The following is a 24478-nucleotide window of genomic DNA, read 5'->3' on the forward strand; positions in this document are numbered from 1 at the left end:
TGGAGAGCTGCCAGTCAGAGAGGGACCTGGGGGTGTTGACTGACAGCTGGCTGAACATGAGCCAGCAGTGTGCCCAGGTGGCCAAGAAGGCCAATGGTATCCTGGCTTGCATCAGAAATAGCATGGCCAGCAGGGACAGGGAAGTGATCTTGCCCCCGTACTCGGCACTGGTGAGGCCACACCTCGATTACTGTGTTCAGTTTTGGGCCCCTCACTACAAAAAGGACATTGAATTACTCGAGCGTGTCCAAAGAAGGGCAACGAAGCTGGTGCAGGGTCTGGAGCACATGTCGTACGAGGAGCGGCTGAGGGAACTGGGGTTGTTTAGTCTGGAGAAGAGGAGGCTGAGGGGAGACCTCATCGCCCTCTACAGCTACCTGAAAGGAGGTTGCAGAGAGCTGGGGATGAGTCTCTTTAACCAAGTAACAAGTGATAGGACAAGAGGTAATGGCCTCAAGTTGTGCCAGGGAAGGTTTAGACTACATATTAGGAAGCATTTCTTTCCAGAACGGGTTGTTAGGCTTTGGAATGGGCTGCCCAGGGCAGTGGTGGAGTCCCCATCCCTGAAGGTGTTTAAGAGTCGGGCTGACATAGCGCTGAGGGATATGGTGTAGTTGGGAACTGTCAGTGTTGGGTCAATGGTTGGACTAGATGATCTTCAAGGTCTTTTCCAACCTAGATGATTCTGTGATTCTGTGAACAAGGATCCATCAAGAGGTGAATAGAAAGTGTATATTTTTATGTTTCTCATTGTGTATCCCACTTCCCCTGACACTGCTTAGAATTTTCTTTCAAGAAAATGTGGAGAAACTGCCTGAAAAATGTAAGAGATTTGTTTTTATTTGACCCTGCTATTCTTGTACAACAGTGATTGGCAATCTCACAAAGATATGTACTGAGCTGGTGTTTTTTTCTTCCTAAATTAAATACACATTTACACATAGAAAGTTGCCAGGAGCCAGGATCTCCTGCCTCTCCAACACTCAAATATTGTGGTTCTGCTGATTGACAGTCTCTTGCCTCTAAACAGGTACCTCTGAACTGAGTGCCACTTGTGTCAAGAGACACGATATGTCACACCTTGGAGAAATGATGCCTCAGGTCACCATGTCAGCCACCACAATAGCTCGCGTGAGGCAGGGCAGTGCTGTTAGCCTCCTCTGAATTGCATCTCTTGACCCACATCGCCCAGTCTGCAGCTTGTGCTGGACCCAGTATGTTAGTCCCCATCACCCATCCTTGCTCCTGAACCCTGGGCTTTCTCCCTGATGGCTGGCAGAGCTGCTTGAGAGCCAGCAGCTGCATTGCAATCTAGTGGCTTTTGAACACAAAAGCAAAGAGGAGTCGGAAAAGATGATTAAAAGTGGGAACAGTAGGGAAAAAAAAAAAAAACCAAAACAACAAACAAAAAAACCCAAAAACCAAACCCCACCAAAACCCAGAATGGAAGGGTTATGAACCCAATGAAGACCTTCTCTGTTGTACTCTCACCCATCTCTTTACTTTCACAGGCACAATTTAGTTAATATAATAATCTAATATTGCTAATATTGAATATTAATAAACAACTGTGAATTTGAGTATGCTTTTAATATGGGGAAAGCTAGTACTAAAATAGGAACCTATGCACAATCCTACTAGATTAGTCTATCATGGATCTAAAAAAGAATTTATAAATTGCATCTATAATGAAGATTTTAATGTTTTTTCATTATTTGGTTTGATTGGTTTTTCAGACAGAACAAAAAAAAAAAGTACAGGAAAGAGAAGTCTTAGAATATTCAAGTTCATTTTTATTAATTCTTAAATTACTCTTTTTTTCCCAAAGATCAAAGCAAATAAACCAAACCGCAGCAAATCAGAGAAAGAGACTGCAAATCATGTTCTTGCCTCCAGCTTTGTTTTTAAAATCTGAAAAATAAGGGTATTTGGTAGCATATTGTGAAATGCAGAATCTGAGCCTGCCTTTGGCAGTCCCACATCGGTGGGTCTGGGTAAAGCACATGAAAATACATTTAGTGCATTAAAGGGCTGTAATCCTACAGACACTTATACGTGTGTATAATCCCATTTCATTCAACAGAGCATCAGCTGTGCACAGAATTATTTACCTGTGGGTTGACAGGAGCGGGGCATTACTGAGCATAAGAGGTTATCACAGCCAGGCACGCCTCAACACCTCAGCTGGTTTCTCTCTGTTGTGGGGCAAGGTCGTGTGTGTTTGCCTGTAGGCCCATGCCTCTCTTACCTGCTAATCACCTGAGATTAGAGTTTAGTTAAACAAGATCTCTGACTGGCTCCTTCAGCAGGGATGGGACAGGAAATAACTGTTAAATATGCTTCAGATAGTCCTTGTAAACAGTTGGGTGAACAGAGAATTCAGCCTATCAGATTTAGCACTAATCCATACTAAGAGTTTAGCAACCACAGCTGTCCTGATGAGCCCTCCAGATGACAACATGGACTGACTTGTTGAAATTGTGTTCTCCATCATGTTGTCATCTTTAATATAGAAACACAGTAAGAGAAAAATCACACCTTCTCACCACTACTGCTCCAGCAGTGAATATTATTGTCACTATTATGAATTGCAGTTCAAGGTTATCTACAATGCATTCCAGAAGAGAGCTGACGGAATGGTACAACGTATTTGAAGCATTGCCTCCAAGAAGCACCTATAAGCCAGTTTCCTATTAATATATTTCAGTGCCAATTCCCTGATCTGTCACATCTCTTTCTCTGCTGCCACTGATAAGAAAAAAAGCCATTGGTAGTTCATTTACCACAATGAATCAAAAAGGTTTCTGCAGGCATAGCTGCTGCAGCCGCTGTCACAGCAGGAGAGAGAACTCCAACTTCAGTTCACTGAACCTGCTGTCTCACCAAAGAAGTCACTTCACGTATGACACGCTGGTACTTTTCTGAGGCTGCTTTAAACTCAGCCAGGTGCTTCTCATAGCTTCTCACAGCTGTCAGAAGCTGATTCCTCTCCACAGCTCCCAGGATGGCATGGAGAATCATTTCAATGCCAAGCCCAAGAATGGTGATGCTGATTCCCCCAAGAACAGATGCCCCAATCTGCGCAAGGAGACTGACGAGCTTGCTCACAGTGAGAGTTATAAGACTGGAGCCAAGAAGTTTGATAGCTACTATCCCAGCTGTTGAAGTTGCTTCTCCAAGAATAATGGAAAAAACTTTATGGGCTATTGCAATTTTCTCCAACTCGGGCTCTTTGATGTCATACAGCTTCTGGTACAACACAGGCTCTAGCTTTTCCTTCATGTCACTATCAATCTTCTGTACCTGACGCTGAATCTCACTCATTGCTTCAATGATAATGTCACAGTTTTCCTTGACAGTGCTGTTCTCTCTCATCTGAATGTGGGTAATGGTACAGCCCAGGTGTTCATTCAGCACTCTAGCCAGCTCATTTGTTGCGCAGAAATTTGTGGACATGCAGTCAAGCAATTCCTGGTGCAGATGGATCAATTCTTGCCTTCTCTTGGGGTTATCTGGGTAAAGGAGGTCACTCAGCGCCATTCTTCAGAAATTGGCTACTTCAAGAGAGAAAATAAATCTCTTAGTCTGTTCAACACCCATAACCCTAGCCCTTAAAGAGCAGTGAAATGTCATTTGTCTCTGCCTCACTGGTTCTTTTTATACTCAGCTAGTCAAATCCCAAGGCATAGCTGGTAAATGTAGAAATCTTAATTCTTATTTTGGATCTTTAGCCAAATGATTGGAAAAGGACCTTATGAGATATTGGACATACTCAGAGCAACAAAAATAGCTAACAGATATGTAATCAGCAGATTGGTAAAATGAAGATGGGTCATTCTTTACCTTGGAAACTGATGATGGTAGAAGCTGAACTAGTTCACTAAAAAATGGAGCAATCTCATCTAATCAGCAAAATCTAAAATAAACTGTGGAAACGAAAGGCCTGTTCTAGGCACACTTTTGTATCAGCTTAGTGACATCTGATTTTTAAACAACTATGATGACTGGTGGAGTGGGCACATTCTGTATCACTGTAAGGGTGTTTTATGCTGATGTAGCTTATTTCTCCTCACATTCAAGATAAAACATTACTATATAAGCACTCTGTGCTTATACTAATAAACTCACACTTGGAAATTCATAGAGAATAGTAAAATTATCTATAATAAACCCATCCTAACCTATATCACCTTACACACATCTCCCACTGTTTCCTTCCCTGATATTTAGCCCCTGTTCCCTCATTGTTTATTCACCTCCCTAATGCTGTAATCAAATCCCCATTGTTATTTCACTCGCGAACATCAAGCAGACAGCCCCGTGATGTTCAGCATGCTGTGTAAGCACCGTGAGGTGCACCTACTCCAGCAGGATGCCTGTGATGGCAGACTGCCTTGGAGCAGCACGCACCAGCTTGCAGGGAAAGCTCTGCCTGCACAGCCACACTCCCTCCATACCCAGGGGGGCTGTGTGGAGCTAATATCAGCAGGTGCTCACCAAGCTCCTAGGACATGACTGAGCAGAATCTGGCCCTGCCTTATCACTGTACAGACCAGAGCACAAAATTTAACTTCTTTGATTCCTCCACCCCACATACTTGTGCCTAATCCTCATAGTCACTATTATTCTCTGAGCTGCCGTTGGTTTGCCAGCAGAAGGGCATACTTAGTACATTTTCCTTCATTACCTGCATGTCAATATACAGAGTCCAAAATGACTGAGTTACCAGTGATCGTGGAGTTACTCCTCATCACTAAGCTTCTGCAACCAACCCTGTGCCACTTCCCTTTAACCCATCACCAGCTGCAAAGTAAAAATGCTTTAGCATGGTTTTGACTTAAATGCGTATGTCTTACTTTGCAACAAGGGCAAACTATGAATGAGTAAGATGACTCATTTCTTTGTTGGTACTTGGCATTCTCAGCCCTCGTATTGCAAATCTGGGCCACTTTTATGCAGTGCTTTGCATTTTTCCAAGATAAACCTCTTCATGTTCTTGGTGCCTACATAACACAGTTACAAATAGTTATGTGGGGGGACTAGCTAGATTTTGCTTCTTAAAAAGATACCTTTGTGTCATTCTGGTCCTCTGTAGTTCTTGCATTATCTGCTAACCCAGCTGTATTTTACTAAACACACCACCCTCCAAGATCACTGCAGAAAAACAGAATGATTTCAACAGTCCCCTAGCCAACTTTTAGTCTCAGTGTTGAACTACAAGCCAGTCAGAGATAATTTTTTTCATAATATTTTACACAGTACTGTACATTTCTTTCAGTCACTTACCTTGTAGCTCTGTCAAGACAATAAACTCTTTAATGCATCTTTCTTTTTCTTCAAACTGGAAGGAGCAAAGTACGTATACAGTAAAGTTTTGTGATTTTCAGGAAACATAAAGCCATATCAATGCAAGGTATGATTTCATATCAGTCCTGCCTCAGGGATGTTGCTGGCTTGCTCTCTGTCTCAATGTGATATTTGATCCTTTCTGCTCCAGTGATGTTTTGTTGAAAGGTCTTTTGTTTTTCCTTATTTGTAGAAACTGAGAAAACAAAATGTTCTAAGAGGAATAGCGCTTCAACAAACATTTTACGTACTAGACAGGTGTGGAGGAGATGTTTAGCATCTATTCTTTATGCATGATTATTTCAGTTTCCTATAACTGCTCTAGATTTTATGTCTCTTAATGCTAAAATTACCTTTTACTCTTCACATTGACACTTCTGCTAGTTTTTGCATTTGCTTTCTAGAGTTAGGCAGGCCACATACATTTTTGTATTTCTATTTCTCCAGCACCAGGGTAATTTTCTCCAGAAGCTTTTCTAATTAAACATTTAGACTGCCTACCTGATTTTGTCTGAGTGCTCCTGCAGTCAGCTGAAATGTGTATGGGATGGTGACTTCATCCTCTTTCCCCTGTGTTCCTCTGGTGTTTTCCAGCACCATGTGATGAGTTAGGGATCCAGAGGTTGGGCTTCAGCTGGGTCCTGTTGCCTGCCTGTTTGTCACTAATTCTGTTGTGTGATGTTTACCCATATCCACCTCATTTTCTTCCTCCTTTCCCCTTCCTTCCAATTTTAACAGATTTCAGTTTATTTAATGCTAGTTCACAATTGATAAATCCTCCAAAGGCTTTCTGTTCCTCTTACAGCATGAATGCCCCCGCCTGTGACAAAGGTATCATCACAGGTACCTACAGCCATGGCTGAAAGGGGGTGGTATTACTTGCTGTTCTCAGAACATAAAACATGTAGGACAGCACTTTTCATTCATACAGGTACAGGATTAGGTTTTGTACTGGGATTTATAAATTTCTATTTTTTATAAGTATAAACAAGAAACACTAATGCTTGCAGTTATTCCTTGAAATAATGGATTATTGCCATGACTGGTTTTGTACACCTGCAAATTATGGAACAAAAGTTGAATAGTCCCACACAAAGAGAAAAATAAATACCACAGACAGTGAAAACAGGCTTTGTCTGTCCCAGCAAGACATGCTTGTACTTCTCCCTTCATCGAGGCTAGACATCTTTCATGCTCTAATCCTTACAAAGATGGACCTGCTGTCCCCTAGGCTCTGGTCATGAGTGCTACCTCCCCAGTAGAGAATGGTTGAGTTCTCAAATGAAAGTAAAAGATCAAGCCTAAAATGAGTACCCTGCAATTGCCAACTTGTTTTCCCCTGAAAGCTGAGCTATTGTGTTCAACCCAGAGCCAGAGTAGCAAACTGTCCTTGTTTTCAGAGCTGTAAGCACCAGAAGATGAGCTGAGAGAGAACACTAATGGTTTAACTATTACATTTCTGCAATGATCAGTTGCATTAGTTGTGACTCCTGTTACTAACTGAGAATGCCATGTAGTCCTGAAATATTTCTTCCAGTATTGGACGGAATTGAATTTATCAGGCTGGCAACTGCCTCTGTGTCATATTCTGTAAGCTGGAAACTGATTTCAGGTCTTCAGAGTTTTGGAACATGACAGAAAATAATTTAAACAATAAGCAAGCAGTTTTGTTCCTGCTTTACTGTGGGTCTTTAGGGAATATTAATAGCTATTGTTTCAGACCTGTTAAGTTTGAGGGAAAGGACTTCATCTGGAATGCCTATTACCCTTTGTTAGTTGTTGGAAATGTGAGAAAAGCAAAACAGTGAGAAATCTGTAAAACACACATTTCCTCGACACAGGGTCCCCAGAGCAAGCACAGGACGGGATGGAGGTCCAGCGATTTGTGTTTGTCATGGCGCCAAGGAGGAATGTGAAGCAGGGTGTAAGCCGCGCAGTCCCATTCTTTCACTCATTTCAAGGACAGATTTATCTCCTGCTCTACTTTTTTCTCTCAAGGGATGATTTTTGCAGTAGCCTGCTGACCTTGTTCCTCATCCTCCCTTTTTTCTCACAAAACCCAGCTGTACCCCTCGCATCGAGCTGACCATGTTTCTCATTCTCCCTTTTTTCCCCAAAAAAACAGCTGTACCCCTGGAACCAAAGAATGTACTGTGTCGTTACTCAAAAGATAATGGCTTGACTACAGTCCCACCCACCCACACATACAAACTAAGATAAATACTACCCCAAGTTTTTTACCTAACTTGGAGGGACGATAATCCGACGCCAAATCGGAGGGACAGATCGACAGGTTTGTGCTCTCGCCCCCCCCCCAGAAGGGACGCCTTTTGGTAAGATTTCCTCAGCTACGCCGAGTGTATACCTGGGAACTTAGTGTGTGATTGCAGTCCTTTTCTTTTGTGTAGTGCTATATAGCCAACCTGCAGTTTGTGCATTTATCATAGGCAATCTTAAAGAATCTGTAGATGTTGCATGAAAATAAACTGTACTATTCGCGAATCTGACTGCTTCTCTTGAACGCAACCAGACTTACAGCATATGGGCGTTTGGGCTGGGTCAGACCTATAGTGATGGCCACTAATCCGCACTATTCGTGAATCTGGCGGCTTCTTTTGAATGCAACCGGACCTTCAGCATATGGGCTGTTCGGGCATCCGGGTCAGACCTATAGTTACAGCCCCAATTGGCATACCTATTAAGGGATAAGTCCGGCCACCCCTAGCCCCTCTATTCTCTGAGGACCGTCTAGAATGCAAGGGGATTTATCTCTTACCAAGTTTATTCTCACCCTAAATGCAACACTCTTCTTTGCTGCAATTTGCCAGATCCTCTCTTCTGATGCCATGACAGTGGAAGAAGTGGTGTGGAGCCCCAGAGCCAGCTCTGGGTGAACAGCAGTGAAGGCTAAAGTCAATTTTGCCATTTCACACATGTTCATACCATTTTTACCATAGAAGGGAAAGGAGGAAGAGGCAGAGGGTTGAGCTGAGCACTGAGAGAAAAGTCTTTAAAAGTATGAAGTGGGATGGGAAGTTGCAACTCCTTGGACACATCTGACTGCACATCTAACTACAGCAATAGCTGATGAAATATGTCTGCTGCAACCAGTCTGGCTTTCCAGGGGCCCGGCACAAGCAAAGGCAACATCTGGAGCAGTCTCTCAGTTACGTGTTGTCCCAGGACTGTATCTGCTGTTGGCCTTGGGAGAACTCTTAGGTGCAAGCAGAAAGACATAACTTCCTTACTGGTCAAAACAGTAGTGAGACAGGAGCCCAAGCAAGGACAATGTTTTGTGTTTCCACCTATCAAGGGATGTTTGTAAGGTCTAGCCGCTGTATGAACTGACAGATATGGTCACTTCACAGGAAACTGCAGCCTGACAAAACATTGCATTACTCAGCCTTCCATTGCTTTGTCTCTTGAATGCAGATATCTGATGCATTTGACTTTGCTGTGTCTATTCCCCTCTCCCCAGAATATGAGTTTAATTCTGTGTAGACCCACCAGTATATACAAACTGAAGGATTATATTTCTAAGGATGATGTAAAGTAGATTGTTTGCCAGGCCTCCTATAAATTTATCAATAAACACCAAAAGGTAAGAATAATTCACTTGCAGCACTTCCATTGCTTTTCATATTCCATGCTGAAGGTCAGGGTCATACTTCCTGCAGCCATAAGAGTAACAATACTTGCAGCTGTTTCCACCATATTTTGCTGGCCTTCTTGGTAAGACCCCCTCAATGCCTGACAAAGACCTTTTTCTATGTTTTCTTCTAACTGTAATGTCTTGGGGCAGGGTGAGTCAGATGGGTTGATAGTTTGCAATATTGACTTCAGAAATGTAACATTCTCACTGAAAATATATCCAGTTTTATTCCCCTGTGTCTTCTGGATTTTCTCTGCTTGTTTTTCAGAGTCAGATCCCACTCCAGAAATGTTAGCCCACCTCAGTTTTAAGAGTGATAAAGGAAGGCTGGTCAGGACCTGCCAGGATCTGCATGATTTAGTGTACATCTATGTCTCTTCAACCAACACAATATTCTGACTCCGCAATGCACATGTTGGCACCAACTTGCCCATCATGTCAGTAAAAGAAAACTTCAGCATTAAAGAGAATCTGCAGCTCCTGGTCAGTGCTTTGAAAGAGATGCAAGCCACCATGGAAACAAAAGACAAAGGTGTACAGGAAAGCATCAGCCATGGTTTGTATGCCAAGATTGCTGGTCCCATTACCTCTCTGCAGGACAAGATTGCTGCAGTAAAGGAATTTTATGAGAATCACGAGGCAGGTGTAGAAAGCATCATGGTTATACTTGTTGCAGTGTTGAAATATAGCAACTTCCCTGACACAGTAGAGTCTGCTGTTCATCAGTTATTGAGTTCACCTGCCTTATGCCTCCAAGTATCAGAACTTCTCATAGACTATGATGATATTGTGAAGATGCTGCAACAAAATGAGACATCAGCTACCACAGAAGGCAGCTCCTCCTCGAGTGGGACATCACAACAGCTCAAGCTTCGTTCTCTATCCTCCTTCTCTTCACTTCTTGTTTTCCTACAGGCTATCCTTCAAGGACACAAATCTATAGAGAGAGCCCTGAAAATAGCAGCTGACTACCTAGAGGAGGCTTTCAGGGTGCTGAAGCCACCTTGTAAAGAATTACAAACCTTTGTTAAAGTGGTTGAAGCCTGCATCCTAGCAGTAACAGATAAGCCAAAAGAGACATAAATGTGCTGATGTGTCAGAAATCCATCTTGATTCCTGTAATTCTCACATGAGAAAGAGTTTAAGCATGTTTGAACACACATACAAGAGGTATCTGCAGCAGCTGCTTCTAATGTTTTTATTCTTTTTCGAAATCTGGACTTGGTATCTTCGAGCATTTAGGGATCAAAATCAAATTTTGACAATTCATTATTTGAAATCACTGGTAAACTAAAGGCAACAAGAAAGTAAATGAAATATAGATACAAAACAAGCTAATAGTAAAGTAGTTCTGTATTAAATCCATTTTATCTGCCTGGGCAAGCCTGTCTCAGGATTTCAGGGGCAGTAGTTCAGTTTCACAGAACATGTTACTAGGTTTGAGGTGATTAAATGATGACCTCTGCAATTATAGACACCTAGATCTGGTACACAAGATGCTGAGTCTCAAACTCCTCCATTTAATCTGCTAAAATCTGAAGACATCCAAATTCCTACATTTCTAATGTTAATATTTGTCATGTGCCTAAGTTCTGCATTCCTTGCCACAGGATTTCCAAGGGAATGACAGCACCAAGCTTATATGGAGCTGCTCTGAGAGTCAAGCAGTTCACACAGGTGCTTTTGGCTGTCCTTATTTTGACTAACCAGCTGATCTCAATTTGTGCAGTCCTTTTAAATTCAGATCTCTTTTGGATAGCTAACTTATTGCTTACTGATTTGGACAGATGGTAGTGAATAGAGAACTCCAGCTTCCTGCCAACTTCACCAGTGACTGAAAGCTGGGGTCATTTGTGAAATGTGTCAGTGAGTTTCAGTTCAATTATTTGATGACTACACTGCAAAGTTAAATCACTATGACTAGTCTCCTTGGGCCAGTGAGATAACCTTTCTGACCTTAACGTTGGCCCAGGGCTAACATCAGTGGGGTGAGGGACCAGGGGCGAAGAAGCAAGCAAGGCATGTTGGAAAGGGAAATTTCAGGTAGAAGATGTGTCTCATCATTTACACACTTTTATTTTTTGGAGATGGGAGAACTTCACAGATGTTCTGCCTTGGGTGTCTACGGCTCCAGAAGTGCTAAATGAACACATAAAAGTGAGAGGAGTCTATAGCTAAATCAGAAATTCCAATTCCAATTTGTGATGTTGATGCAATCTCCAGCATTAGACATTGCAGACCAGTGAAGTAGAAAGGCAAGCAAGTGAATTTCAGTCACATCTAACACCTATGAAGACAACAGTGGACTCCACAGGCTTTCCTTCATTTCAGCGAAATAACCAGCGGGACTATTACAAACAGAGGACGCGCCTCAGTTTTTCAGAAGAAATGCTAAAGTCAAACATGAAAGTTGAAGACAGGCCTGACAAGTCTCATGATCCTCTGCTGCTAAGTTCATGTCTCAAGGCAGCTTTATGCTTCTGTACCCCATGTCTGAGATGCAGATGGTCAGCTGGAGATGAGAGCTATGGCTTTGGTGCATGGGGTCATGCAGCAGGGAAAGACTGCTATGCAGCAGCCACAGACTTTGCTGTTTCCTGGGACCCTGCACTCAAAGGAGATATGCAAATCTGCACAGTAAGTCACTTGACTGTAGCACCATGCTGCCTTTTGCATCCCACAGACAGACTCTTTGTCATCAAAAATAAAGGTACTGAGACATCTGCAAAGAGTCCAACGTCCATGTGTGTCTTTCTTGAATGCCTATGGGAAAATCTACCTACAGTGAAGGGTGTCACTGCCCCTTCAGAAAGGCCATAGGTAACTTCCCTCCTACCTGAATGAGTCCAGGGAATGTCTGTTTTAATGAACTAGGCTGAATGTTCCAGTCTTAGCTGGAGAGCTGCAGCTGAAAGCAAAGGGAGAGTTGAACCTTCTGTAACAACAGGAACTCCAGATGCTGATTTCCTGTGAATTATTCTTTCCTGCTATTCAGGTGTTTACACATGGACACAGCCAGAGAATCAGTCATTGCGGGCCAAGCACATGAAAACTCCAACTACACTAGGAAGAACAGCAGAGGTGAAGGCAGTGGAACCGCTGTTCTTGCTTCTTGAAGCTGAAAGAAAGTCAAAAGAGAAGTCGTTTAGACCTCTTTAGGCTGCCTAAAGATTCCTGCATTTGCTAACACAGCCTTTGCCCAGAGGAGCCATTTTCTTAAGTCTAACTACTACTTTGGCTTAGGTCCAGGCACAAACTCTGGTTCCTGAATGACTGTTTTGTGCTCAAAGGTTACATTGACACACTGTTGTCCAAAGAGAGAAAAACAAGAGTCTGGTATTGGTGGTGTACTCACAGAAGGACAGGGATGTGGAACAGGCCCAGTGAGGTCTTCTAGCCCAGAGCTATCTCTGTAGCCAGGAAACTCACAGTGTGTTCTTTGCCAAAAGATACCTTTCCTCCCTTCTGTCACAGGAGAGAGAACACCACTAAAGCAACAGTAGTTTTGTGTACACTTGCCTGAGCTTGTCAGAATAGTAGTGGACCAAAGCCCAGAATAGTTCTGAGGACTGAAGTGTAGCAGCCTTGCAAGCCACCAGAAGAAATATCTGAATTCAAGCTGCCTGCAGATCTCATCTGCCCTTGCAATAGGAGTGCTGGGGATTCAAATGCATGTGTCCTATGACATCCTTGCAATGACAGATGGGATAAATGGAGGCTGCAAAGAACCCTGAGACCTACTGTGTATTAGGAGGATTCATCTTTAGTGAGCTGTGGGGTATTCACAGGCTTCATGACAAAGAGGTAAAAACTGGGTCATGTGGCTCTTTCATAGGTGAACATGGTGGGCAAGCTACAGATTTGGCCTTGAGTGTGGCCCTGTGTAGGTGCAGCTGGTGAGGGCTGCTTGACATACTTGAGACCAGACTGTCCCGCGACCCTCCTGCATGAAAGGCTATATACAATACCTTCCATGAGCTCGCAGTGGTACTTGCTGTAATTCCCCACAGAATGCAGATGCAGACGGTTCCCCTGCTGTGTCCGAAAGAAGCTTTTGACAAGGAATGACTCGTAAGGGGGAATGAGGACTTCCTTCTCAGATGTGTAGTAAGAAAAGCCTTGCACAGCTGCTCCCAGGCAAGTGGTCACTGTGAACAAAGTTTCATTCCCGAACTTCTGGGCTTCCTTCCAGAGGCGGGAGGTGGAAGTGAAACGGCCAAATCGCACCCTGCTGCCTACCATGGCCTCAATATATGTGTCTTTTACACCCCTGTGCACCCGGTAGCACTTACGTTTCCCCACACTCTCCTTGCTGCTCTGCCTTTGCTTCATTATCTGGATAGCAGTTGTTAAGTAAAAATGAAAATATTTGAAACTGAAGTTGTGTCTGTAGTGCTCTGGAGACCTTCCTGCTGTAGATGTGGCCCAGTTCAGCTGAGAGTGCAGGGAAGAGTTCATGGTGTAGGCCATGAGGACTATGGCATGGCTCTCATGCATCTCCCTCAGGAGACCTACAGGGCTCTTTAACAAAGTCTCCTGAGCCTTTTTCCAGAGACTCAAATAGTCCTTGTTAGCAGCTATTTCCTTTTGGAAATAGTCTCCTTGCTCCAGTTCTTCCATCATCTTCTCTCTGCATCCCAGATACTGGTCATCAAAGGACTGCAGAGCCATATCCATCATGAGGTGAGACACAACCTACAACATAAAAGCAAATTAAGATTGGCATCAAAAGTGTGAACTTTTTGTCTATCTCTGTGGATGCAAGACAAGTTTTTCCCTACCCTCTTCTTGCCTCTTTGGCATTATTGGCAAAGCAAGCACAGCAGGTAGACATCTTTGACAAGACCTTTCTGAGCAACCTCAGGTTATTGTCCAGGCCCCACCTCAGGCAAATGCCAGCCAGGATGCCAGAGTTCTTATTTGATGTGGATCATTAAAAACTTCAGGAGAGTTGGTTCTTCAGAGGGTGAGGGTATACAGCCTGCAGGACAGACCCATGGTCCATTTATTTCAATATTCTGCTCATGATTAATAAGTGGTTTTGAAGAGGGAAAGAATAAAGAAAACAATGTGCTAGAGGCAGTGCAGCCTGAACACTCTCAGAGGTGAATTTCTTCTTTCTGTCTTCTCATACCCCTCCAACATGTTTTGGCTCCAGATAATGATGTTCAGTAAACAAATGAGTAAGGATTTACACAACTGGGTGCTATAACAGGAAAATAATCTCTAATATATTCTGTCTATGAAATGACACATTAATTATCTCTTTCTAGCATTCTAATTAATAAAAACCTTGTGTAATAATTTCTAAGAAATGGTGTGAGTTATGGTGTGGTTCTTTTTGATTTTTGATCTCCTAATAGACTAGTCAAGTACTGTAGTCAGTTGATAATTAGTTGAATTCTACAAGTAGATATTCTCTTCATCTCAAATATTCATACTAGACACACAACCAAATTGATACCTCTCTTAGCCTCTGAAGTTATACTGGCCCATAAACTATGGGATTCAGTTTATCTCTCCATGATATCATAATTGCTTTGAGGGAAAGCTAAAAGACAGCCACAAGAAATAAAGCAATATTATCACTGTCCCATAACACATTAATTTTGTCAGAGCCTCAGCTGAGACAGGCTGGAAAAGGATAGGAACAATTCCATGAGATCTACTCACAAACACACCCTGGGAAACCATCGGGCTCCAAACGAGAGGAAATTTCCAACCAAGTGGTTAAAAGGAATTGGGACAGGTGAGAAATGGAACAGAGCAACTGAAAGCAGAAGAATTAAAACTGAACCCAAAGCTCCTTAAATAACATGTTTCAAATGGGGGGGGGGGGGGGGGGGGGAAGAAAAAAAAAGTTTATTTCACCATTTCAAATAAACAATAATGTTTACCCCTTTTACCAGCATTTGCAGGGAGATCAGCAACAGAAGGCTGGTTAGCAGGACTGGCATCCTAGATTCCACCCAAGACACTGTAAAGAACATTTTGCTCAAGTAGAGGTCATTTACATCTGTTTCTTTCCCTTTTTTCTTGATCTGGAAGATTTTGCAGTTTGTTATTTGTCCTCAGGTTTTGTTAACAATTCTTCAACCAAAGATCATTCACCAGATTCTTACAGCAATTCAGAAGTCATTAATCAATACAAACAGACAAGTCACTGGTAGAAGTGTGCCCACAATCCATAAGGAAGGGTCTGGTTGCACCAACTCCAGCTGGTGTAGGTGTTTTTCACCTTGATAGTTCTCTTAATTCCAAGGTATCTGGTGTTCTTGTTCTTGCAAAAAGGAAGAAAACTCTGTCTTGGAGAAGTCTAAAGCAGTTGTCTACCAAGGACTGATGTCTCAGGATGAAGTGGAGAGCACCCCTTGGTCAAGAGCTTAAAAAGCCCTTTTAAAGAAGTGCAGAGCTCTGATAAAGTCAACATAGAAATGCAGGCTAGGTTGGGACCCCATCTGGAAGCAGAGATAACCTAACTGTGCCTCTCAGCTCCCCCTGGTTTCTGATAAGTGCTGCCAGTCCTACCCTTACAGCACTGTAGAGTGGCATCATGTTGAACTGTTTACATTGGATACACTCAGAATGAGTGTGTAATACAGATTCTATACTGCGACTAACCCCTCTCTAGTAGCTGCTTTCCAGTCACACTTCCCAATAAAGGGTAGTTACTCACCTGCAAAGCCCCATGGCCTCTGACAACTCCTCTGCGTGGAAGAAAGAGCCAAGAGGAGGTGTCAGGGACTCATTCTGACTACAGAGAAGTGAAGTCCATTTTTAATTGCCTGCTAGTGATAGGCTGGGTGAGGAGGACATTTATAGTCATGGTGAGATTCCCTGAGAAAAGATGTCTGTGCAGCTGCTTGGATTCTGGGGACAGAGATCATTTGTCAGATATTGCTGAAATAGGGTGAGAGATGGATGACATAAAGGTCTCATACTAGGTTGTTTTCAAAGTGATCTCTAACACTGCACCAACTGATGCTGCTGACAATATCTGCAGTGACTGGTGATATGAAATGATGACATGAAGGATGATGCAAAGCGGTAAATGAAGCCTATCTACTTCTCCTTCTTGGAATTGTTCTATCATTTTGGGCTGTATTTCAGACAGTGGTTCTTCAACTGCTAAAAGTGAGTCCACGAGAGGGTTTGTGAATTTATTCAGGCATCTCCTCTCCTGTTTGTGTTAGAGATAAAAATAAGCTAAACTGTGACAGGCTCCAGTGGGAACTTGACAATCAATATAAATAGCCCCACTAAAATGTTAATTCAGCTGCATATAATCCAGTTGCAGATTATGTCCCTATTTTTCCCGTCTGGTCTCTTAGTGTATGTTGTAGTACGAAGTGAATGAGGTAGAAAGCCCACTGGATTTGCATTTTCAAACGCTTCAAAAGCAACGTAGTGTATTATTAAATACAATAAATACAACATCCATAAGATGGCAGCAGAGCATTTGTAGTGGTACTTAAATGCGCATTAACCAGACGAAAATCGCAGTAAATTTGTAACGTCACTTGTGCACTCTGATCCCCAAAGGTTGTACTGACTTCAGCTCATATAGAGTTCTGGTGACACAGAGAGGATTACATGATCGACATCTTCGTATGCAACGGGAAAGAACAATACAAAACTAACAGAAAGATGCAAATACAGATAGGAAGATTCATTTTCTTTTTGTATGAACAAAACCGTGCAACAAACCCCCTAACTTGTTCATACAGTACATACTAGGATTTCACTAATCTCTGTAGTACTTTTCCCAGCAAATTTTTCACTGCTTGCAATGAGCACTTTGTTCAGCTTTGCTAGATGGAGTTCAGAGGAGAGTTGTGCTGTGAGCAGTGAAAACCCATCAGTTTATGCCAATAGGGAAACCAGTCCCAGGTGTTTGACCAAGGTGAGCAGAGGTACTTATTAACTGTCTAGCATAGTTAGTGCAAGTCATAGCAGCTTGCTGAACAAGAGATGCTCACACTCACACTGGCAGCCATCCCTGGTGACTTATCCCATGTCCTTACTTCAGGGCAAGGTCTTTCAGAGAAATGCTGAGCTTGGTGGATCAGGAAAAGCCTGGCCCTTCTCTCCCTCACTGTCACAGTGTACTGGGATCATGACCTGAATCTCAATGTAGTCACTTCTGATTCACAGTGGGGCACAGGAGGAGAGAAGGAAGCCTCACGTACCTGTATCCTGCTCTTCAGGCTTCATAGGAGCAGGCTTTATCTTCTAGGCATCCCTAGCCACAGATGAAGGTTGTACAGAGGAACAGAGAGAAGCAGCACACCAACCTGCTTTACATAAGCAGTATTTATTGCAGTCAGCAGCTGGGGATGGCTACCCCAGCACACATGCAACCAGAGAGATTTGGTCTTTCTCAGTCTCCTCAGGGTGAGCAGTCCCTGTCCTTGGAGATGGGATCTGACATCCTACCTCTAAGGGAAGGAAAGCTGACAGAGCACATCAAGGGAGGCTGTGTAGAAAGTTGCTAAGGTATAATGTTCACACCAGAGGACAGAATGAAGTAGTACAGAAAGAAGAGGGTATGTATATACAAACACTTTTTTTTTTTTTTATTTAATATATGTATGGAGAGATACAAGTTTCCTTGAATAAACCAAATGCTGACTCAACTTCAATCCATCCTTGAACCAATTTCAGTTTTGTGTATTTCATAAAGTTTATTGCTTCTTTTTTTCCTTTGGGGCTTTTTTTTTTTTTTTTTTGAGATGTTTAGACACTTTTACTTTCAAGCATAAATGCTAAAGCATCAGAGTGGAACAGATTATTTTTTTGTTCTGCTTGGATATATTCAGTTTCACCAGAAACCAACTGTAACAAAACCAGCAAGAGATTTCCAAGTTATTTTTTACACAGTCACTGAATGCAGCATACAAATGGAAGGGCTCATGTAAAAGAACTCCTTATACACACCTTTTGGGATTTTTCTGTTGTACTATACAGGCAAATTTTGTGACAGAATAATCAGAAGATTGTACCAGAACCTGATTTCTGGCTATGTACTAATATTTCCACACTTCTATCTCTACAAAATGATCCTACACTTGCATATATTTAAGGTGATTATACTACCTGAAAATACTGAACTTTCCCAGTCATTGTACCAGAGGGCAGCCATTTTGCCTTCTTCCCAGTGAGCATCCCAGGATCAGATCCATCACATTTACACACGTTGTGACATTGTTCTTCTGTAATCCTCCTGCATTTTGTAGAAGAGGACAAAAGGTCTTGTTATGTTTCTAAGGCATACATTGATTTTCTTGAGAGGAATCCCATTTTTTTCACCTACTGCTTCATGAGGATTCAAATGGAAGGAAGTAAGACAGTCTTCTCAATCATTTCTGGTGAAGCTCAAAATATCACAAAAGATGACTGAAGAGAAACATTTTTGATGAAAGGAAGATAGCTAATGCAAGCTCAGCAAGTAGGATAATTATTGCCTTGGCATTCCAGCTGGCTAGGGAGACAACAGAAGGCGGCCCCAGTCTAGATGTATTTCTTCCCTCCTTCTGACCCACAGCCTTCTTTCTCCTGGGGGGTTCAGAGTAGTCCCAAGCAAAATGAATGAAATGACCATCCTATCCTTAGTATCTCCCAAAGAAATGGTTGTAGGCCATAGGAAATCCTATTTGGTCAGAGAGGTAGTCACAAGGTGGGTAGTTTTCACAACGCTCATGCATCTGCTCCATTGGACTTTTGTAATACTCAGAATACCTGGAGTAGACAAAGAGAGAGATGCCATTCTGCAGATTCAGTTGATGCAGCTGGAGAGGTTTCACACCCATGATGCTAACATGAAAAGGGTGATTCCCCAAGGTGTCCTAACAGCGAACTTCTCATGCTGAGTTAAACATCTATGTACATGAGGATAGACTACTTGATTAATGCTGGGAAAAGTTGAAACTGAACCCAATTTAAAGCAGTTGCTTTTGAGGTTTTATCACCAAAGGAGACCACAAAAGCAGTTAGTGTTGGGGAGTTTTGTCCCCAGCCTCATTTCCCAGATACCCAGGAATCTTTTTTGTTGTTGTTATTTATTTGTTTGTTTATTTATTACCTGCTTACCTTTATTTGCTTCCAGTTTCTGCTCACTTTCCCACTAGCCACTATTTTCCTTTAGCTTAAGGAGTTTCCTCTAGTCATCCTCACTTCTGTTGTTGACAGCAACGCTATCCCCACTCAGCTAAGCAAGCCCAAATCTTTTAGTCTCGGCTATACTTTTTGGATGCCCTTCTTAACTCCTGTTCCAGGTTTGGTTAATCTCTCCTGACAACCGTACACAATGCTACAGGAGAAGTCCCACCAGTATCTCATTAATTGTTGCTTTATTTCTGTATTGGATGTACCCTGCAACACCCTTGAATTCAATTTGTTGCACCCGTATTTCTAGACTAACATTACCTGATCAAATAATACCCTGAGCTGTCTGCATGCCTCAGTCCTTCCTGATTATTGCTTATAGCAGAAGCTATTTTTATGATGCCCCACCTGTAAGAGGGTAGTCAGTACAGTTGCTACTACTGAATTTCATCTTGGTTTTACTCACTGCAGGTTTCAAGATCAGCCAGTTCCTCTGCTACAATACTCAGATCCTCTCTTCCAGACATGGGGCCTCTCAACCTTCTATTATCTAAAAAACAATATTATCCTTCCACTCCTTCCAGACTGAGTAAAAATTCTTTTTGCACAAACAGTGACATAAAAATCTCTTCCAGGAAATATGTGAAGAACATTCTTGGATGACCTCAAATTTCTCCAAATGTTTATAGCTCAGATTTCTCCAAATCTTTGTGCCTAGGATTTTTGCACAAATTGATGTTGGATCTACAGCTTCAGAAAGAACAGCCATTCTGATCTAGCCTCACCCTGCAACAGAGCTGTGCTTCCTTTGTAGGGAGCCAGGGGCAATGACCAGGGCTCTGTGATGCTCATTATCCTGTAAACTGGCTCGGATGACCCTGAAAGACAGAGCAGCTTCTAACTTGTATTCTGGTGTCCCCATGGCTAACCCAGACAGCTAGTACTGTCTTCCTCCCTGGGAGGAATATCAGAGTCCAGCTATGAACTGGAAAGGATTTTGACAAAAAAATAAACATTTATCTATCAGTAAGTGACTCCTAGAGCCCTTTTGCTTCAACACATGAAGGTAATAACATATATGCACAACAAATTAATGCCTTTTCATGTCCTATTGCCTTCCCACTCCCTCTTCAGAACAGGTCCAGAGTCCAGCACTCAGCCTGTCTCGTGAGTTGTTACCGTTCAAGCAGGCTGGATCTCTTCTGCCTCTTCACAAAGGCATTGGCAACTTCCTTTGTAATCTTGATGCCTGCTAAGAGAAGACACAGCAGGTTAAAGATGCAGGGTCATTGTCTATGAAAAACAGAGACCAGTCTAATCTCTGAAAATGGGCTGTCTACTCTCTTCACAAGCAGATGACTGCCATGAACCATCCTAATTGCACATTTATCTCATCCAACCCCACTGTCCACTCAGAGCCCAACAGCTGAGCTCCCTCCTCACTCCAACCTGCACATCTACATGGAGCAAAGGTCTTTTCTGTCATAAACTCCACTCCCTTATCACACAGCATGGTCTGAGTCCACAGCAAATAAGCAGAAGGCAAAGTCATGACAGCATAAAATATTAAGAAGAGGAATATGAAGGAAATGTCACCCTCTATCCCTAGCCCACTTAACTTCAGAGTCTTGGCTTCCTTTCTAAATTTTGACTTAGACTGAGAGTGATGTGGGATACCAGCCACCAGGCCTTAAAAATGCCTCTAATGAGCCATAAGCAACAGGTGGCACATGGAAATACCAATGCTCACATGTGCAAAGTTCCACGAAAGGTGAAGGGTATAAAATAATGATGGTAAGCATCACTCAAGGAGAAATACACCCAGGAGGTGCGAAGATCCTGGTGTTCAAGACTTGGAGAACATGAGAGGTCTTCCTGCCATGACAGCATTGGGCCCTGCTCTCCGCTAACACACTGTGTCAGCACAGTTGCTTATTTGCTCCCTTGGATTTGTGGTTGTGCAAACACGTGGGTGCTGTGGAGCACTTCACTCTCCAGCCAGGGTTCAGCACAGCACAGCCTCACTCCACAGGATGAACCCAGACCAGCAGAGGTGTGCACAGATGCCAGCACACCAGTAACACAAGTAGCTGTATACCAATACACGTTTCAGCAGGGAAACTGGCAAACTGTAGCTGTCACTGGGGGAAAGAAGATCCCTGCCTCTGGGGAGACGGTGGGGTTTGTACCCTTCCGTCATCTTCATGGGGTGTTCGACTGCATTTCTGTTTGGCAGGTGAGAGGTATCCCCTCTCTAGCAAGCTGGGGTTTAGTCTGTATCAAAAGACCAACTACACAGAAACTGCCAGTTAATGAGCTGTCAGAAATCACTACCTTTCCCTGAACACTCTTCTAATTTTTTTTCTCTTTCACAATCTGTGTTTGTGTTGGTTCACTGCAGAAATACCAGCTTTCACACTCCTCAGCAGCAATGTTATCCTTTAAGGTGTGAGAAACCAGAGACAGAGGAAAACGAAAGGGATTTTCTACACAGATTTCTGCCAGGATCAGCTTGCTGCAAGAGCTGTGGACATGCCAAGGTGTGCAAATCCCATGTCCCAGGAGACCTGACAGGAGGGACTGCAGCCCTCAGGAGCAGCCAAGGAAGGTGCTTGCTTTCAGGGTCTCCAGGTTATGGGATTTGGCAGGGATGTCACAACCTGTTGCCATGTGGCACCAAACCTTTCTGCTGTGTGATCCTGCACACCAGACTGACTGTTCAGCAGATCCAAAAGACCAGTGCCTGAAGGCCCTGGGACAGTTTTTGCTCTCTTAACAGTCTGGGGATGAAGCAGTCACTTTAGATAGGTCTCTGAGGCCAGCTCAGAGAAGCAGGGAGACTGGCCATGTTGCTCGATCCACATCACCCTGTTTCACAGAGGGCAGATGCATCCATCTGCTAACAACCTGCAGGACTCATGTCTTGCCTGAAGGCTGCTCAAGGGTTTTGGAGATGCAGGCTGTGGCACCAGCATACCCGGAGTGATGCAAGGCTGACAGTGCAGGGAGGCTGACCTCCCCGGTGTCTTCTGCCCCCATAGCTGTGAAAGGCATCTCTTCTGTTTGCTGCAGGTGCTCCTGCACCTCAGGGACTGCAGCACTGAGGAAGCAAAAGGGGGGCAGCTAGAGGGACTCAGAATGGTTCTTGTTCAGCCCTTGAACCTCTCAAAGGGAAGAAAGGAGGCAGATGCAGAAGAATGGAGCTGAGCATCAGTCACAACAATATACTCACTGTCAGCATTGCGAGATCCTAAGGGGTCTTTGGGATCTGGAAGAAAGACAGACAGAAAGGAGTTTGCTTGTGAGTCCTCCTCTGCTCCACTCTGTAACTGAATCCTTCTGCCTACTGTCTGGGTCCAGCTCCCCCCACTTTCCCAGAAGGTCTGTTCCTCCCAAAAAGGGTTTTATTGACACCCACCATTTAGAAATAGACTTCTCTACCACAGCAAAATTCACCTATTATGCCTGGATTTGTTTAATTTCAACTTATTCTGAGCCAGATTAAATGACACAATAAACATATAACCACTGTGGAAGCTGGAGGAAGACATTCCTCCTCCTCCCTCCCCACCCTTGCTAAGACAGTTGTCAAGGAAAGCGTCCTCTAAGAGAAATGGAAGGTCTCCTGACCTTGGCTCTCCCACACTGCCTTATTTCACATTTTTTTTCTTTCACTGTTTCACCATATTTTTTTTCAAGTGTCAGTTCCACCCAAGCCACCAGGTATTTGGCATAAGTGTATTTATGGGCAGAAAGAGGACTCTAGAGACCAAAAAATAACAAGTGTACTTAAACAACTTTGTGTGAAAAGGGTTATGTGTAGTTCTATTTTTAAGCAATGTATACATTTCTTGGATGAAAAAAAAAAAAAAAAGAAAGAATAATTAGAAGTTACTCCAAGGCCATTAAGCATTCAGGAACTTAATGTCTAAATAAAAGCAGACATATACTCAAGAGTGAAAAAGTGAGAAAGAGACTGACAGAAGGAAAACACTGATCAAACAAAATATATTTGCCAGTATTGAATCATGATATATCTGATGCCAAGAACTGAATAAAATTTAACTCTGAATGAGATAATATCAGAAAAAACAGAGCTCTCTCCTGCTCAGCTTCTCTTTCCTGCTGTGAAGGGAAAATACTTGTTTTTCTGATCTTTTCCTCCTTCCCTCTCTCTTCATCAGCTATAGAGCTGCCACTACATTACTATCTCTTCATCATGAAATCACCATCGCTAAATCACCTTCAAATGTGATGTGCTCTTATGTCAATGGGACAACTCCCTTTTTTTAACCACCAATAGGAGGCTTTTTTTTCCTCCAGGATTTCTCCACATCGCACATTTTCCTGCAGGTGAATGCTTGACTTGGTGCCTATCTCTGTGATCCTACAGCACTCCAGGTCTGTCAGGCACAAAATCCCTCTCCCTGTGGTTGAAACAAATCTTCCTTCAGCTCAACCCTCTTACTCAAAAGTGAACATCCAGCATACCTTTGCCAGTTCACCTAAATGCTAAACTGGTTTAATACTTAAACATATTAAAATGTTCAAATTCTCTGCTGCAATTCAATAGTGCAATTGCAGGGGTGGGGTTTGACCAGTGGAAGAAAGTGCCCAACAAGAGATGAGACTTTCTATCCCCAAGCCCTCTCTCATCCATGACTCTGTCTCTCAGACAGAGATCTGAAGTTGTGCACTGACCGGCAGTGCACCTCTTCCCCTCAAAGCTGTGTGTGTCTCCCAGACCAAAGAGAGGTAGGTGGCAAGCTTCAAGGTTGAGCAGTGCTTCTGAAATTCGCCTTCCTTGGGAAGAGTGCCCTTACCTTTCTCACAACAGTAGAGCGCTGCCAGGGCCAGAGTCATGATCAGCGATGCCAGCAGACTCCTCATGTCTTCTTTGGCCGTGCTAGTCTTCCTAACCTCAGAGGTTTCCTGGAGGTTACTGAAGTTCTCCGGAGCTAGCTTTCGGGCAGCAGTTTATATCCTGTGATCGCCTTTATAATTCAGGGCTCTGGCTTGTGTTCCCACTTCTGACCTCCAAAACAAAGCCCATCCTTTGAGCCAGGAGATATTGGGTCCTGGCAGACACTTTAATATCCATCTCAGGACTCATGCATTTCCAGATTTTAATCCAAGGTTTTGAATGGGGCTGTTGAAGAAAAACAACTGGATAAAAAAATCAGTTTCATTACAAACATGAAAGTCATTCAGCTTCTTGCCAGAAAGCCAGGGGAGAGACCAGCACATCCTGAAGTAGAGCAGATTTTTTTGTGTGTTGGGGCTCTCTCATGTGGAAAATCAAATGAGACAGAACCCAATAGTGTCCCTTTTCCCCCCATTCCACACTGACCCATTCCCCTGAAGGCAAAGAAACCC

At 43.1% G+C, this 24478-nt stretch overlaps 3 protein-coding genes across 11 annotated transcripts; all 3 read right to left on the reverse strand.

Annotated features, from left to right (window-relative positions):
- Positions 1 to 1772: 1772 nt before the first annotated feature.
- SMCO3 (single-pass membrane protein with coiled-coil domains 3) lies at positions 1773 to 5916 on the reverse strand. Of its 3 annotated transcripts, XM_074826911.1 has the most exons (3): positions 5848 to 5916; positions 5287 to 5341; positions 1773 to 3557 (listed from the first exon to the last, which is right to left on the reverse strand). In XM_074826911.1, exon 3 carries the CDS (start codon positions 3538 to 3540, stop codon positions 2863 to 2865), a length of 678 nt encoding a protein of 225 aa, XP_074683012.1. In that variant the 5' UTR covers positions 3541 to 3557; positions 5287 to 5341; positions 5848 to 5916; the 3' UTR covers positions 1773 to 2862. The 3 variants fall into 3 exon arrangements, with proteins under 3 accessions (XP_074683012.1, XP_074683011.1, XP_074683013.1); XM_074826910.1 differs by lacking the exon at positions 5848 to 5916 and having other exon boundaries at positions 5287 to 5422; XM_074826912.1 differs by lacking the exon at positions 5848 to 5916 and having other exon boundaries at positions 1773 to 3554; positions 5287 to 5400.
- On the reverse strand, positions 5287 to 15413 carry ART4 (ADP-ribosyltransferase 4 (inactive) (Dombrock blood group)). Of its 6 annotated transcripts, none has more exons than XM_074826909.1 (3): positions 14896 to 15413; positions 12967 to 13693; positions 5287 to 5341 (listed from the first exon to the last, which is right to left on the reverse strand). In XM_074826909.1, the coding sequence occupies exons 1-3, from the start codon at positions 14986 to 14988 to the stop codon at positions 5337 to 5339; spliced, it is 825 nt and encodes a 274-aa protein (XP_074683010.1). In that variant the 5' UTR covers positions 14989 to 15413; the 3' UTR covers positions 5287 to 5336. The 6 variants fall into 6 exon arrangements, 3 of the variants coding, with proteins under 3 accessions (XP_074683010.1, XP_074683007.1, XP_074683008.1); XM_074826906.1 differs by lacking the exon at positions 5287 to 5341 and adding an exon at positions 11056 to 12116 and having other exon boundaries at positions 14896 to 15410; XM_074826907.1 differs by lacking the exon at positions 5287 to 5341 and adding an exon at positions 11056 to 12116 and having other exon boundaries at positions 14905 to 15407.
- Positions 15414 to 17293: 1880 nt separating this feature from the next.
- Positions 17294 to 24152, reverse strand: LOC141923772 (osteocalcin-like). Of its 2 annotated transcripts, none has more exons than XM_074825403.1 (4): positions 23926 to 24152; positions 22335 to 22370; positions 20282 to 20351; positions 17294 to 18736 (listed from the first exon to the last, which is right to left on the reverse strand). In XM_074825403.1, exons 1-4 carry the CDS (start codon positions 23990 to 23992, stop codon positions 18607 to 18609), a joined length of 303 nt encoding a protein of 100 aa, XP_074681504.1. In that variant the 5' UTR covers positions 23993 to 24152; the 3' UTR covers positions 17294 to 18606. The 2 variants fall into 2 exon arrangements, with proteins under 2 accessions (XP_074681504.1, XP_074681503.1); XM_074825402.1 differs by having other exon boundaries at positions 20282 to 20354; positions 23926 to 24148.
- Between the last annotated feature and the right edge of the window lie 326 nt (positions 24153 to 24478).

This window comes from Strix aluco, chromosome 5, assembly GCF_031877795.1.
Source record: "Strix aluco isolate bStrAlu1 chromosome 5, bStrAlu1.hap1, whole genome shotgun sequence".
NCBI lineage: Eukaryota > Metazoa > Chordata > Aves > Strigiformes > Strigidae > Strix > Strix aluco.